At 41.9% G+C, this 12,632-nt stretch overlaps 1 protein-coding gene and 3 long non-coding RNA genes across 10 annotated transcripts in view; 1 reads left to right on the plus strand and 3 right to left on the minus strand.

Moving 5' to 3' along the window:
- LOC147127347 (uncharacterized) overlaps positions 1–2,070 on the minus strand; it is a 42,607-nt gene extending 40,537 nt beyond the window's left edge. For all 3 annotated transcript variants that reach the window (XR_015084278.1, XR_015084280.1, XR_015084279.1), the window contains exons 1-2: positions 1,907–2,070; positions 909–1,015 (exon numbers count right to left, since the gene is read on the minus strand). This is a non-coding gene — a long non-coding RNA (uncharacterized LOC147127347). The remainder of the gene's footprint in view (positions 1–908; positions 1,016–1,906) is intronic.
- Positions 2,071–2,392: 322 nt separating this feature from the next.
- Positions 2,393–7,806, plus strand: LOC147127353 (uncharacterized). Its single transcript, XM_086020814.1, has 8 exons — positions 2,393–2,435; positions 2,671–2,758; positions 3,593–3,675; positions 5,371–5,842; positions 6,100–6,192; positions 6,275–6,566; positions 6,656–6,729; positions 6,888–7,806. The coding sequence occupies exons 2-5, from the start codon at positions 2,677–2,679 to the stop codon at positions 6,186–6,188; spliced, it is 726 nt and encodes a 241-aa protein (XP_085876940.1). The 5' UTR covers positions 2,393–2,435; positions 2,671–2,676; the 3' UTR covers positions 6,189–6,192; positions 6,275–6,566; positions 6,656–6,729; positions 6,888–7,806.
- LOC147127354 (uncharacterized) lies at positions 5,305–8,489 on the minus strand. 4 transcript variants are annotated; one of them, XR_015084251.1, is made up of 12 exons: positions 8,146–8,489; positions 7,859–7,888; positions 7,609–7,659; positions 7,085–7,267; positions 6,896–6,944; positions 6,780–6,834; positions 6,618–6,706; positions 6,439–6,515; positions 6,272–6,333; positions 6,066–6,202; positions 5,906–5,981; positions 5,305–5,823 (listed from the first exon to the last, which is right to left on the minus strand). It is a non-coding gene; the product is annotated as an uncharacterized LOC147127354 (long non-coding RNA). The 4 variants fall into 4 exon arrangements; XR_015084249.1 differs by having other exon boundaries at positions 7,609–7,757; positions 7,843–7,888; positions 8,146–8,436; XR_015084252.1 differs by lacking the exons at positions 5,305–5,823; positions 5,906–5,981; positions 6,066–6,202; ... (3 more) ...; positions 6,780–6,834; positions 6,896–6,944 and having other exon boundaries at positions 7,035–7,267.
- A 780-nt stretch (positions 8,490–9,269) lies between these two features.
- LOC147127355 (uncharacterized) lies at positions 9,270–11,582 on the minus strand. 2 transcript variants are annotated; one of them, XR_015084254.1, is made up of 3 exons: positions 10,866–11,127; positions 10,497–10,779; positions 9,270–9,473 (listed from the first exon to the last, which is right to left on the minus strand). It is a non-coding gene; the product is annotated as an uncharacterized LOC147127355 (long non-coding RNA). The 2 variants fall into 2 exon arrangements; XR_015084253.1 differs by lacking the exon at positions 9,270–9,473 and having other exon boundaries at positions 10,135–10,779; positions 10,866–11,582.
- Positions 11,583–12,632: the final 1,050 nt, after the last annotated feature.

Genomic DNA, 12,632 nt, shown 5'->3' on the forward strand with positions numbered 1-12,632 from the left:
AAAAAATCCAACAGGTATCCAATATAGCACCACATATGAAAGTGGCCAAAAACTTTGACTATACTAAGAAAACACGATGCACGTTTTTGAGACAAATAACATGCAATTCAATCAGACACTTATAATTTATTTTCCCAAGCCACGCAGAGCCGCAACATAAAGTGGAAAGAGCCGCATGCGGCTCCGGAGCGGGCTGCCAACCCCTGCAGTTAGCCAATCAATTGGTGTTCAGTATGCTTTCAGTAACAGGTGCATTATTGTATTGTCTTGAACGTCTAAAAAATAAAAGTTATTGTGAAAAATAATACAAAATAACAATACAACAAAATATAAAAATTAATTGAATGGTTAAAAATCAACCATTTCAGTAATTTATAGTAAAGTTCACAAACAGTAAAAAATTCAGTCATCTGAGCTCTAATGAGACACTTGAGTTTAAACGCGACACGTTATTGATCAGAGAAATTGTTGTTGGTCGAACATTATTTGAACTCTGTCAGTAATTAAATATTTTTATTATTAATCAATTTATTGTTATTATTATTCCATATAAACTCAACAGGTCCTTTTGTAAAATCCAATTCCTCAAGGTTCGATTTGTTTTCGATAAATGATCATGTGCTTTTGCTTGGGGACATACTATAATTTCCTATAGTTTGAGCAAAAATATAAATGTATTAAACTGTACTGTCAACCACGGGGCATAAAGTTGCGTGTCTACCCTCGTCTGGGCCCAAAAACACAGCACGGACCGTCACATCCATCCGCGCGCAGCGCGACAATCAGACTGCAAACCACCCACTCGCACCAAACGGGGAAATGACAAGCCTCGAGGCGGAGGAATTACTTCCACCACCGGTGTGGGCGAGCCCGGCGGCTGCAGACGCGTCAGGTTGACGGGTACCTACCTCTCTGTGACAGGGCGGCCTGGAGCTTTGGAGGCGTGCTGCGACCTTTTGGACGTCTGGTACGGGCCGCTCGTTGACACATTGACCCGATTCATCTCATTGCTGCGCTGAAGGAAAGAAAAAAAACAACCTCTTAGGTTTTGTTTTGTTGCTGGCCTCACACTAGCGGGGCAACGCACTACTCTACAGGACAGTCACATTAAAATAAATACATAAAATTATATATATATATATATATATATATATATATATAAAATTTTATGTATTTATTTTATTTATTTTTATTTATATATATATATATATAAAATGTTATGTATTTATTTTATTTATATTTATATATATATATATATATATATATATATATATATATATATATATATATATATATATAATCCAGGAAAGTCTATCTAAAGAGATAAAAATACTATAGTTGAAGAATGGAACAAAGAGCGACCGTATTTCAGTCGTGAATTTTACCTGTGACAAAGGGATCCGAGAAAAAATTCAAACATAGTCTTAGGTAGGTTGGCTCTGTATATTTCAGTAGTCTTCGCCTTTAACTTTTTTTTTTTTTTTCTGGGCGTGAACTCCCTGATTTGTGAATCCGGGAGTCTGTAGAATTCCTATCCGCCTTTTTCCCTTCGATTTGTAGAACCAACACCAACAAACATAGTAAGCATGCATGCTTCGCTGAACAATAACATGTGACGCAAAAACAATACTCATAAATAATAATAATATAAAAAAACTTGACGTGGTAGTAAGCATGGCATCCAAAATGGAAGCGGGCAATGCATTCTGGGTGAGGAAAACATGCGGCTTGAAATGTTTTTTTTTCCAAATTTTTCTAATCAGAGATTCAAATGCATTTCCTAACTTATTTTTTGGTGCTGATTCCGAATCTGCAGTCGTTTATCAAATAACCCTAGTTTTCAAAGTTATTAAAAAGTTAGTTTTTGGTCCATATTTTGGCATTGACAATCAAGCAGGTCACATACCTCACTCTCAGTTGTGGCCGACTTGCTGGAGCTTTGGTTGGAAGTGTTTCCATAACTTCCATGCACGAAGTATTCTGTTACCCTAAAAGGTGGGGGAAAGTATGATCCGTTGCAATTACAATGTGCTGAGGAATATTGGTTTAGCTAATGAATGGATGGACGTTCTTTCTTCTTTCCTTTCCGGTAGACTGCATGGGCACAACAAATGCATTACTGCCCTCCAAAGGTCAAGTGTCCAACACAAACGAAAACTAGCACCCATTCATATTTTTGGGACAACCAAGCGTTGATTTTTAAAAACCGCAAAAATCACAATCCCCTTCCCCTCTCCACTAGTGATTTGGAAGGATGTTTTGCGTTAACAGGTTATTAAATGAAACACGCACTTTCTATTCTAACGTTACACCATAGGAAAACAACCGCCAGGGGGAGGCAAACCTTCGCCTGAACTTGAATTGAACATCGTCGCTTTCCGTAAACTTCCGGTTCAGCAAAAATTATTTCCGGTAAATGTCTGCCACCGTTTCGAGTGAGTATTTCAAACATTTTTAAACTCTAAATGTTGTATACTGTATATGTATGTACACAAGGTAAAAGCATGTTTCTCTTGTTTGTTTATTGTTACTCTCTACGTCAGGCTAGGTGAAAATCAAATGTCAACAAAGGGTGGCTAGTCAACAAACACGCCCACAAATTGAGCCCAGGTGTCAATCACAAGTAAATCATGGAACGCGTGGACTTGAATTTTGTTTGTTGTGTCACAGAAGCTGATGTCCAACAATGGAAGATTGATGGCTTCACATGCTGCTGGCCTTCCACCTGTACATCTTGCGACTAACGTCTACAACAAAGGTAGCGCATTCTGCATTTTCTCCCGTTTGGTTGTCTGTAGCGCGTGCCTCGATCTGGTGGATCAAAACATGAGCTACACCTGCTCAAGCTAAAGCTGAATTCTATTTTCCGAATTGTTTTTAATAAATGTCCAACAGCCATGTAGTGGTCCCGGGCAACTGTTAATGTGGAACCTTGCCTTTAAAAAGATACGGTGTTAAAGAAATACACATTCTATTTTTAAGTCATAACATATCAAGTTGTGAGATTTGAAAAATTGCAATATTACGAGAATCAAGTGGTATTTTTACAAGAGGTGACAGAATGCTATCAGAGCAGCAGTTTGCCCCTTCAAGTAGTTCTACTTTGGTCAAGCTTTGAACAATATTAGACTACGTCTGTACACATGGCACATCATCAAATTATTTAAGTATCTGGCCATTATTGATTAAAAGAAGCATTAGTTGATTATTGTATGTCCGGTGTGGAGAAAAAGCCAGGAGCTGATTACTCAAACGCATGCTTTACATGTGTGGCCACTTTTTGGAATTTACGCAAAAATATACCATTTTATTCTGGTAAAATGACAAATACTTGTGAAAATGTTCAATTATATTCTCTCAATGCTGGAATAGTTGAAAAGTATATTGTCACTGTCTTGTGAAAAACACTTAGGTCCATTTTTTTCAATGTTATTTTTATGTGAATGGTGTTTCCGCGTTACAGACATCGCATTAATGTGAATTTTTTTTTTTCTGAAATTGGACATGTGTTTGTCACAGGACAGCAACAATATTCAACGTTTTATGTAAAGAAGTGTTACTCATTGCTTTTGTTTTGTTTCCGCCTGACCAGATGGAGGAGGCTTCAGGTCCAAAGGTGCAGCCGACGGACCTGCGGGCCATGCGGATGGGACGGCAACCTGCATTTGGACACATGTGAGTAGTCAGCAGTGCTGTGTGCTTGAGGAGCTGATGTGTGATGTCACATTCTACCACAAGGTGGACGTGAGTGCGCCGACCTTTCTCTCACTGAACTTAAACTTCTGCGTCATGTACTCCACTAACATCATCAGACACATCTGGACATGTTTTTCAATGACATTGATGTGGGCCGAGTTAGTTTTTGACTTACTTGGTTCACATGAGTGTCATTGAAAAACATGTCCAGAAGTGTATGACGATGATGTGCAGTACATGGCACTTAGTTTTTGTGTCAGTGGAAGATGGCGGATGTGCTCACGCCCCCCTTGGTGCCACATCTACTGTGTGTGCATCATTAGAAGGAAGTGACATCACACAGCAGCTGATCAAGCATACAACACTGCTTCCATCCACGGCCTGTCGTCAACGTTTGTGTGTGCAACTTGCGCTCGCCCACACAAACGTTGCCTGGTCAAATGCTTTGTCATGTCAGCTTTTCTGTACAATAAATTGTTCAACTTGAACGGAAGTCTTTGCGTTTTATTGGTAAATCTGCCCTCAATGCATGCAAGTAGCAAGCTCTTCAAAGGCTGCTTGAATTCTTGAGGTGAGAGTTGCACATCAGTCACTACTACTGTGGACACAAGTGTACCATTACTACTCCTGTTTGTCTCCACATGACTCAAAACTCGAGATCTTTCAATTCATCGAGCTTTGGGTCATGTGAGATGGACGGGAACAGTAATAGGCTTGTGTCCCATGGAGTGACTCAAGTGCAACTTTGACCTGAAGACTCAAAAGTGCCTTTGAAAACCTATCTCCTGCTATGACCGACCCCTAAATCCACCCAATTTCAATACCACCAATCACAGTGCAGCTCTAATTTGCATACCCATGGCCCCAAAAAAATTAACCAATCACAAGACTTAATTTTTATGGCTACGCCCACTTTTAATCCCACCAATCACAGTGGAGCTCAAATTTGCATAGCCACACCCACAACCAATCAGAACGCGAAGATTTGCATAGCCACGCCCACTTTTACAAACCAGACCAATCACGTTGCTTCAAATTCGCATGGCCACCCCCATTTTAGTTCTCTCCAATTAGAGCAAAGCTCATTATTAATTCCACCAATCACCAAGAAGCTTTAATTTGCATAATCATGCCCGCAACCAATCAGATTACAGGTATCTGCATAGCCACGCCCACTTTTGACAAACCGACCAATCACATCACTTGAATTTGCATACCACACCTACTAAATCCCACTAATCACAGCGCTTCCTATTTGCATAACCACACCTACTTTTCAACCAATCACAGGGTTTGATCCTCGTTGCTCCACCCACTCCCAGAGCTATCAGCGAATCATGAGGCAGTATTCCAGCCTTGCTCCACCCACTTCCCAGTATTTTTTTTTTTTTTGAAAAAAAAAATTCTGGGGAGAAAAAAAAAAAAAAAAAAATTAGAAAAAAAATTCTAGCTTTTTTTTTTTTAGGTTTTTTTTTTTTTTTTTTAGTTTTTTTTTTTTAAGTAAGATTTTTTAGTTAGTTTAGTTAGAAGTTAATGGATGAATGAAGATCTTTGTGATGTGTTTGTGAATGAAGTAGAGAGTTAAAGTATTTGTTGTAATCTAGCTTTATTACTTTTGCAGAGTATACAATCACAAACAAGTTACAAGTTGGATGACAGTCTGCTCGTTGCCAGGCGGTGGAGTGGCCGGGCAGCAGGTGGAGTGGCCGGGCAGCAGGTGGAGTGGCCGGGCAGCAGGTGGAGTGGCCGGGCAGCAGGTGGAGTGGCCGGGCAGCAGGTGGAGTGGCCGGGCAGCAGGTGGAGTGGCCGGGCAGCAGGTGGAGTGGCCGGGCAGCAGGTGGAGTGGCCGGGCAGCAGGTGGAGTGGCCGGGCAGCAGGTGGAGTGGCCGGGCAGCAGGTGGAGTGGCCGGGCAGCAGGTGGAGTGGCCGGGCAGCAGGTGGAGTGGCCGGGCAGCAGGTGGAGTGGCCGGGCAGCAGGTGGAGTGGCCGGGCAGCAGGTGGAGTGGCCGGGCAGCTGGTGGAGTGGCCGGGCAGCTGGTGGAGTGGCCGGGCAGCTGGTGGAGTGGCCGGGCAGCTGGTGGAGTGGCCGGGCAGCGAGAAGAACGACGTGGACACAAGCGTGTGGACCTAAGACAAAAAGGCATCTGTGAGTCAAAATGTTAAGTCAACCCATGGTGCAGAATAAGATGTTTTTTGGCTTTAAACCTACCAGAGATAAAGATTAGTTGATTCTGGGACTTGGGTGGTCACAGCTGCATGATGATGGTAGCTGATCATGTTCCTTGCTGCCAAGAAAGGGGAAAAAAAAAAAAATGTATCAAAGAGGTTGTCTCGAAGATTGTGCAGTGGGAAGAATTTCAAGAGCGTACCGTGCAAGTGTAAATGTCTCCCACTTCTTCTCAGGCTGCTTCAAAGTTCGGCTTCAGCACCTCGTGGATGAGAAGCAACAAGAAAACCATTCCGGTCTGCGTTGCACTCGTCTTGGGCTGTGAGCAGGTACGCCACACTGGAAACAGAAAGTGTCATCATTCAACTTTGGAACATGCTCGCTGAAATGAAATGTGCCTTCTCTTACCAGCAGAGGGCTCCTCCTCAGGCAGCTGCACTTTGAGTCACGGTTCACCCCGGTGGCTCCATCTGCATGACAAGCAACATGTGAGTAGACGCCAATTATTACTAACCAGAAATGCAGCCAAGTAAGCTTGTGCAGGAGCTTCTCATTGATGCGGTCATCTGGCACACCGTGGCAAGTTGGACGACATGTCCGACGGTCAAGTCTGCAGTTGGCCAGCTCCTGAAACTCGGGACTGGTGCGGAGGCTTCTCCAGCGTGGACAAACAAAAACAAGGGACCAGGCAAGCTGCTATTTAGTACGTTTATTTGCACGTCTCAACATTGAAAATGTCGGCAGCTTTGAGGACCTTCAGCATGTTGATGCAGAATTTGTCTCTTTGCACAGCAGGTGGCGGGTCTAGTGGCACAGTCCCTGACAGGAAGCTGCACTGCATGCCTGCAAGTCAAAAGAGAAAGCAGGTGAGTGCTCTTAACTTACTATGCAAAGTTTATTTTGTAGCTTGCGTCACCTGACAGGAAGTTGATCATGACGCCATGTTTCCTGAAGGCCTGCACCAGCGCCACCTAGAACCACAAAACAGTCAAGCACTTTGATTCACAGAGTTTCTTTGCAACAGGTCCCAACCTTGAAGGGGAGCGAGCTCTGCTTCACCAATCAGGTTCCCCAGCGCCATCTGGTGGACAAGAGCAGGACAAACATGGACAGGTGAAAGGTCAAGTACCTTGCTGAGTGTTCTGACCACAGCTTTGGTAAAACTGCGGAACAAACATGTCAAGCATGATTTTTTAATTTTTTTTTTTTTTAAAAACTCACTTCATCTTGTTCTCAACTTTCTGGACTTGGATTTGACACCTTTGCTGATTCGCGATTAAATCACAGCAGGCCACCTGGTGAGCATATGCAAAAATAATTAGTCAAACACTTGTACGGGTGTGAAAGGGTGAGTGTTTTACCAGTTAGCAGAGCTGGACGCCTCTTCAGCAGCAGCACGGTGGCCTGAAAGACACGGTAATGTAAGCAAGCATTCTATTTTCCAATATTCAGCCTTCCAAGCTAGTGGTTTAGCAATTGTGGTTGACCAGCAAAAGTCTCATGAAGCCATTTCCCAAAAAGACACAGGAAGTCAGCCATTTTAGGCTCATTCAGGCCTTTTCAAGCCTCCAGTAAGAATAAGAATAAGCACGCAGTCAAATCCTTTTTTAAAAGTCTGTTTAATGATATCTTGTGTTTCTAAAAACAGGAATTCAGCCATTTTGCAGTCGATCTGGCCGCTCTGTTCAAGATGGAATCCTGTGGACAGAAATAAGACAATTAGACACTTGATTAAAACTGTTTACCTCTAAAGTCACAGGAGTCGGCCACTTGAAGCTCAATTTGAAGATTTGCACCTGTGGACAGAAATAAGACAATTAGACACTTGATTAAAACTGTTTACCTCTAAAGTCACAGGAGTCGGCCACTTGAAGCTCAATTTGAAGATTTGCACCTGTGGACAGAAATTCACAGTTAAACTGAAGGAATCAAGTTGATGCATGCTTGTGTGTGAATTGTCCCATGTTTTGTCTACTTACCTTCGTCTCTACTTACCTTCGTCACAACGGCGCTGTCGTCCAGATACTGGAAAAGGTTGGAGCAAACGCTTCGTTAGTACACAAATTGCAATGAAATACTTAAATTATAGCGTTCATCCATGTACCAGAATGTACGCACCCCAAAAAAATGCGTTTTGGTGCAATTTCAGGTCGTAGAATTTAATTGCTAACGCTACAGCAAACGTTTTAGGTTAGCATTTTAGCACGCCAAAAGTGCGACTTTTCGTTCAAAGTGATAAAAAGCCGCGAGTTTTAAGAGGCGATTAAAGAGTGAACACTCACCTTGTCAAAGTTTTCGGTCATCTTGTGGAAATGCGTGTGGAGCAGCTGGACGGGAACGACTGGAGCTGTCAGAGGTGAGAAAGGGAATGATTCCTTCGTTTGGCTCCACTTATATAGGTTTCCGGTGATTACGTCATTTCCAGAAAAAAAAACGTAAAAAATTGACAATTTATTGAACACAGAAACTAATAGTAAAGAAACTAGCTACAACGTGAAAGCTCTAATGGTGAGCAAAACCAGCTCCTCTGGGGATCGTACCCGACTCGTCCGAGTTATAGGGGAAGGAGTAATCCACTCGACTATAATGTCATGGGGGTGACAATCCCTTTTGAAGTCAATCTTATCCAATGTGCTGATGACGTACGGGTTCTTAGTGTCTAGGCAATCGTATAAATACAAATACACGACACGTCAAACTCACTGCGTGGTAGTCGAGTGGTTAAAGACTTTACGTTTGCTGCAGGAAACTCGGGTTCGAAACTCGCTTGGTGCTCTCATTTAATTTGGAAACGGAGCGCTGGGTGGGGATCGAACCAGGGTCGCCTGAACCGCATGCAAAGTTTTAGACCACTCGACTACCAAATCTGTGCCGCCAAAAATTTTTTGGTTATATTTATTGCCTCAGTGCGTCACTGTCAAATTTCATACGCTTAACATGCCACATGGACTTCCTTACTACTTCACGACCCATCACCGCTCTGCCCAATTCGTCTTCTTCACCAGTGTGGCTTTGGTAGGACTGGTTGGTGTCCCCCTCCACCATGCATCTGAAAAGTTGAAAGTACCCCACCTTGATAACGAAACATGTCCTGCCTCATTCACTTGTAACTTTCGATTACGCATTCATATTTTTTAAACCAACTTCCATGTTAGCACCGCTGTGTCTACATAAATCCAAAATGTAAAACGACGGTCACACCACAAGGCGGCGTTGCTACTCAAAGCTCACTAAAAACATTTTTAATTGTATCTTGTGTTTAGCTCCAAACTTCCCCATGTTAAAGACACGTATTCAGGACTTGATTTAAACAGATTTTTTCTGCTTTTATTGTCAAACCACATGTTTCAAACATACAGAGGGTCCATTGCGAATCACTTTACAACTGAGGGAGAGAGAGGCAGTGTTGTTTGTTAGCTGTGCTTTATTAGAATAAACAAATATACATTAAAGACATTCCATTTTTTTTTTTGTTCCACAGTCAAAGTTAACCCCGCGAAACACATGTGGGGACACCCAGCTGTCCTTGGGGGTGGCCAGCCTGGCCATCTGCTGGTCTTCGTGACTTGGTACAGGCTGGAAGAAGAACCAGAGCGTCGTGTGTTCTCTGCTGGGGTGGTGGCACAAGTTTAGGACACTTTATTAGGTACACGTGCACAACCCAATACAAGGACTTTGGCAAAAATATGACGCAGGCAGTGGTTTTATTTGACCATTTGTCCATTCTGGTTTGCAGTAGAACTGTGTGATAACATTTCATATCACGATGATATGAATCATGTTACATTTGCCTTAAAATTGCATGAAACCAACGGTAATTTTCTGTGATCTTTGATTTCAGAAAAAAAACAAACATGTATTTATGGAGTACTAATTTTATATAGACCATCGCAATTCAATTCGGTGGTCCCATTGATAATATCTAGGAATGCAATAAAGTGCAAATAATTCAAATAAACACAACACAGTGCGTCAAGTACCATTTAAGCATGCATAATAATTATCCAGTAAATTTATTTCCTGACACTTTTACCACTTCTTCTCACGCTGGGAAAGAAATGACAGGACTCCCTTAGTAGCAGCAAGGTAAATCTCACTATATAAGAGTATTATGTCGTACGATAGACATTTTACATCTATATGTATCTATATGTACAATATATATTTATATTTTTATTTTGTTATATCTCACAGCTGTAGTTTGCAGTGTAGCTCAGTCACTTTTAACTTTCTTTGATCCGTGTAGGAAACATGAATTGATGACAGACAGATCAATATATATTGTATTTATTCGTGCCCAACCAATAAATCGTGCGTGTCGCGTCAAGGGAATTACATTTCCGTTAACATAAGTGACCACAAGAGGGCACTAAAGCTACACTAATCGCAGACGACTTTCTGTCTTTAAAAAATATGACTGATTTTAATTGATGTTTAAGTTAATATTGCTTCTACATAACAATGATGTCTGGTTTGAAAGAGTAGCACATAGTATTGATGAGTATAAAAATATATAAAAATACATAAAAATATGTTTGTTTTTTCTACTGCTGTCTTTTATTACTCCGCGGTTAATATACTTATCGTGGTGCGTTCGAAAACACTCGGAATATATAATAGTCTGCACACTCACCAGCTTTCATCATACCGGCTTTAATATGCCCCCATAAAAAAAATGTCAAATTCGAAACTAGGCGCTTATCGAATCGCCAACTGTATTTTTGTTTACTTTCCCCTGCTAGTCGTAAACCGCTAGTATCCCGCCCCCAATTTCCAAGTGGTCTGGAACGAAGCACTGAAATCCCAATGACGTTCGACGTGGAAGTAGGAAGTGCAACGCCATACAGGTCCATTTGACAGCTTCTTCTTCCAAAAGTCGTCTTTTCTAACTTTGAACTCCACTTGACAGTCGTCTCCTATAAAACGGAACGCCACCATGTTGCCTGTTAAGAACTTGTAAATCATCGAGTGCGTTGAGTGTAAAGAAGAGACGCGTACGTACCCAGTCTGAGCAAGGGGAATTTACGCGAGTCAGTCGTGCAGGAGAACGGCAGCATCCGCGGCGGCGGCGACGAAAAAGGGGACGTTTGCCTTCTTCACCGGGAGGCGATCAAGCACTTCTGATGTGTTGACTGGAAGCATTCGTGCGGTTCACCAAATGTTCATGCTGTTCAAATTGTTTTGATGCCACACGAGTTGATACGCCCGCTGAAATATGATTGGCTGCTGCATTCAGGTAGCGTACGCCCTACTGCATCCGGGCATTTGCGTCCATGAAATTACTCGACCAGCCTTGTTTCTGCAGTTTGTTCATTTTAAGTCGCTGGTAAAACTAAAAGTGCATTTGTTTGGACAAATAGAGCAATGACAACAAATATAGCAACGACGACAAAATAGCGCATGAGAATTTAAATAATCAACAGATATTGCCATTTTCCATGGTTTTCTTGTTTTCTTTTTTGTCTGTTCGTCACATGATACACTTTTAGTGGTACGAGGCATTACAATGAGCAAGCAATTGGGGAAAACAATAATTCTAATAATTCTTTCCCATGTCCCTTGTCTGACGCATTGTGACCAGGGGCATGTCATTACCTGGCGGGCAGGGGCGTGTCGTTACCTGGCGGGCAGGTGCGTGACGTTACGTGGTCTGCAGTCTGCTTTGGGGAAAATATAAAAATGTTATACTCATCCAAACATGGCCGGCAGACGATTTAAACGATGTTAATATGTTTGAATATTTGGGCACATTAAAACACAATTACATGGCATTGTTTGATGTCGTTTATTACGTCTTTGAAACACTAATAAACTCTTCTAAGTTATAACACCTGAAGACGATCTCCCCTCCGCTAAAAACAGCATTAAGAGCATGACAATAAATTTCACAGCACTGCCTTTTTTTTTTTTTAAACCATTCCACATCAGCGTGGATCTGTTTGCTACACTCTCGCGTACAGGAAAAGGGGGGAAATCAAATATAAGCAGCACAAACGCACCAAAGTTAATACGGGTCACTTGTTTGGAACATTCGTCTCAAGTGGCTTCCGATGTGTTTTAGCAGATTTTTGTTCTGTACAGCTGCTCATGCGGCCCCCAGTGGTAGAGACAAAAGCTACAACCGTTATATTCAAATCTAAAAAGCAGGGAGATTCTGCCTCATTCTTGTATTTGAATACCAACATTTAAACATCAACTGTATGTGGCTACACTGTAAAAAAAAAAAAAAAAAAAATTAATGAAACTTTAAATGGTAAAACAAATGTGACACTTGAGGTGCTCCGGCCGTGATTACATCACATCTGTACGACTCCGCACATTATTTCTCTCAACTGTACATGTAGGCATTCACTTAAGGTTGCCATGTAAGGACACTTGAAAACTACACACAATGAGCATTTTATGCATGGGGGGAGTTTCAAATTTGAAAATCAGTCAACGATGAGCATCCCGATAACTCATCACATGCAACATGAAAAGCTTTAAAGCAAAGGTGGAAAAACTTGATTAAATCCCCCATTGACAATGCTAATAGTATATTCAGAGAGAAAAAAAACTGAGGCACACTTTTTGCTTAAATGGGTTTATTAATTTGGGAAATTGCATGGCCAGCCATATCAAATGATCAAGGTTTTGCCGGCCTACCCAAATGCCCGGCTCCTGTTGGCCGTTTTTGAACCCCGGGGCGATAGGTTCCCCACCTCTGCTTTAAAAACAAATGGCACGCAGCATTACAAGTGAACACGGTAGACCGCCAAAAACAAACAAA

This window comes from Filicampus tigris, chromosome 21 (assembly GCF_054856515.1).
Source record: "Filicampus tigris isolate MCC_2025a chromosome 21, RoL_Ftig_1.0, whole genome shotgun sequence".
NCBI lineage: Eukaryota > Metazoa > Chordata > Actinopteri > Syngnathiformes > Syngnathidae > Filicampus > Filicampus tigris.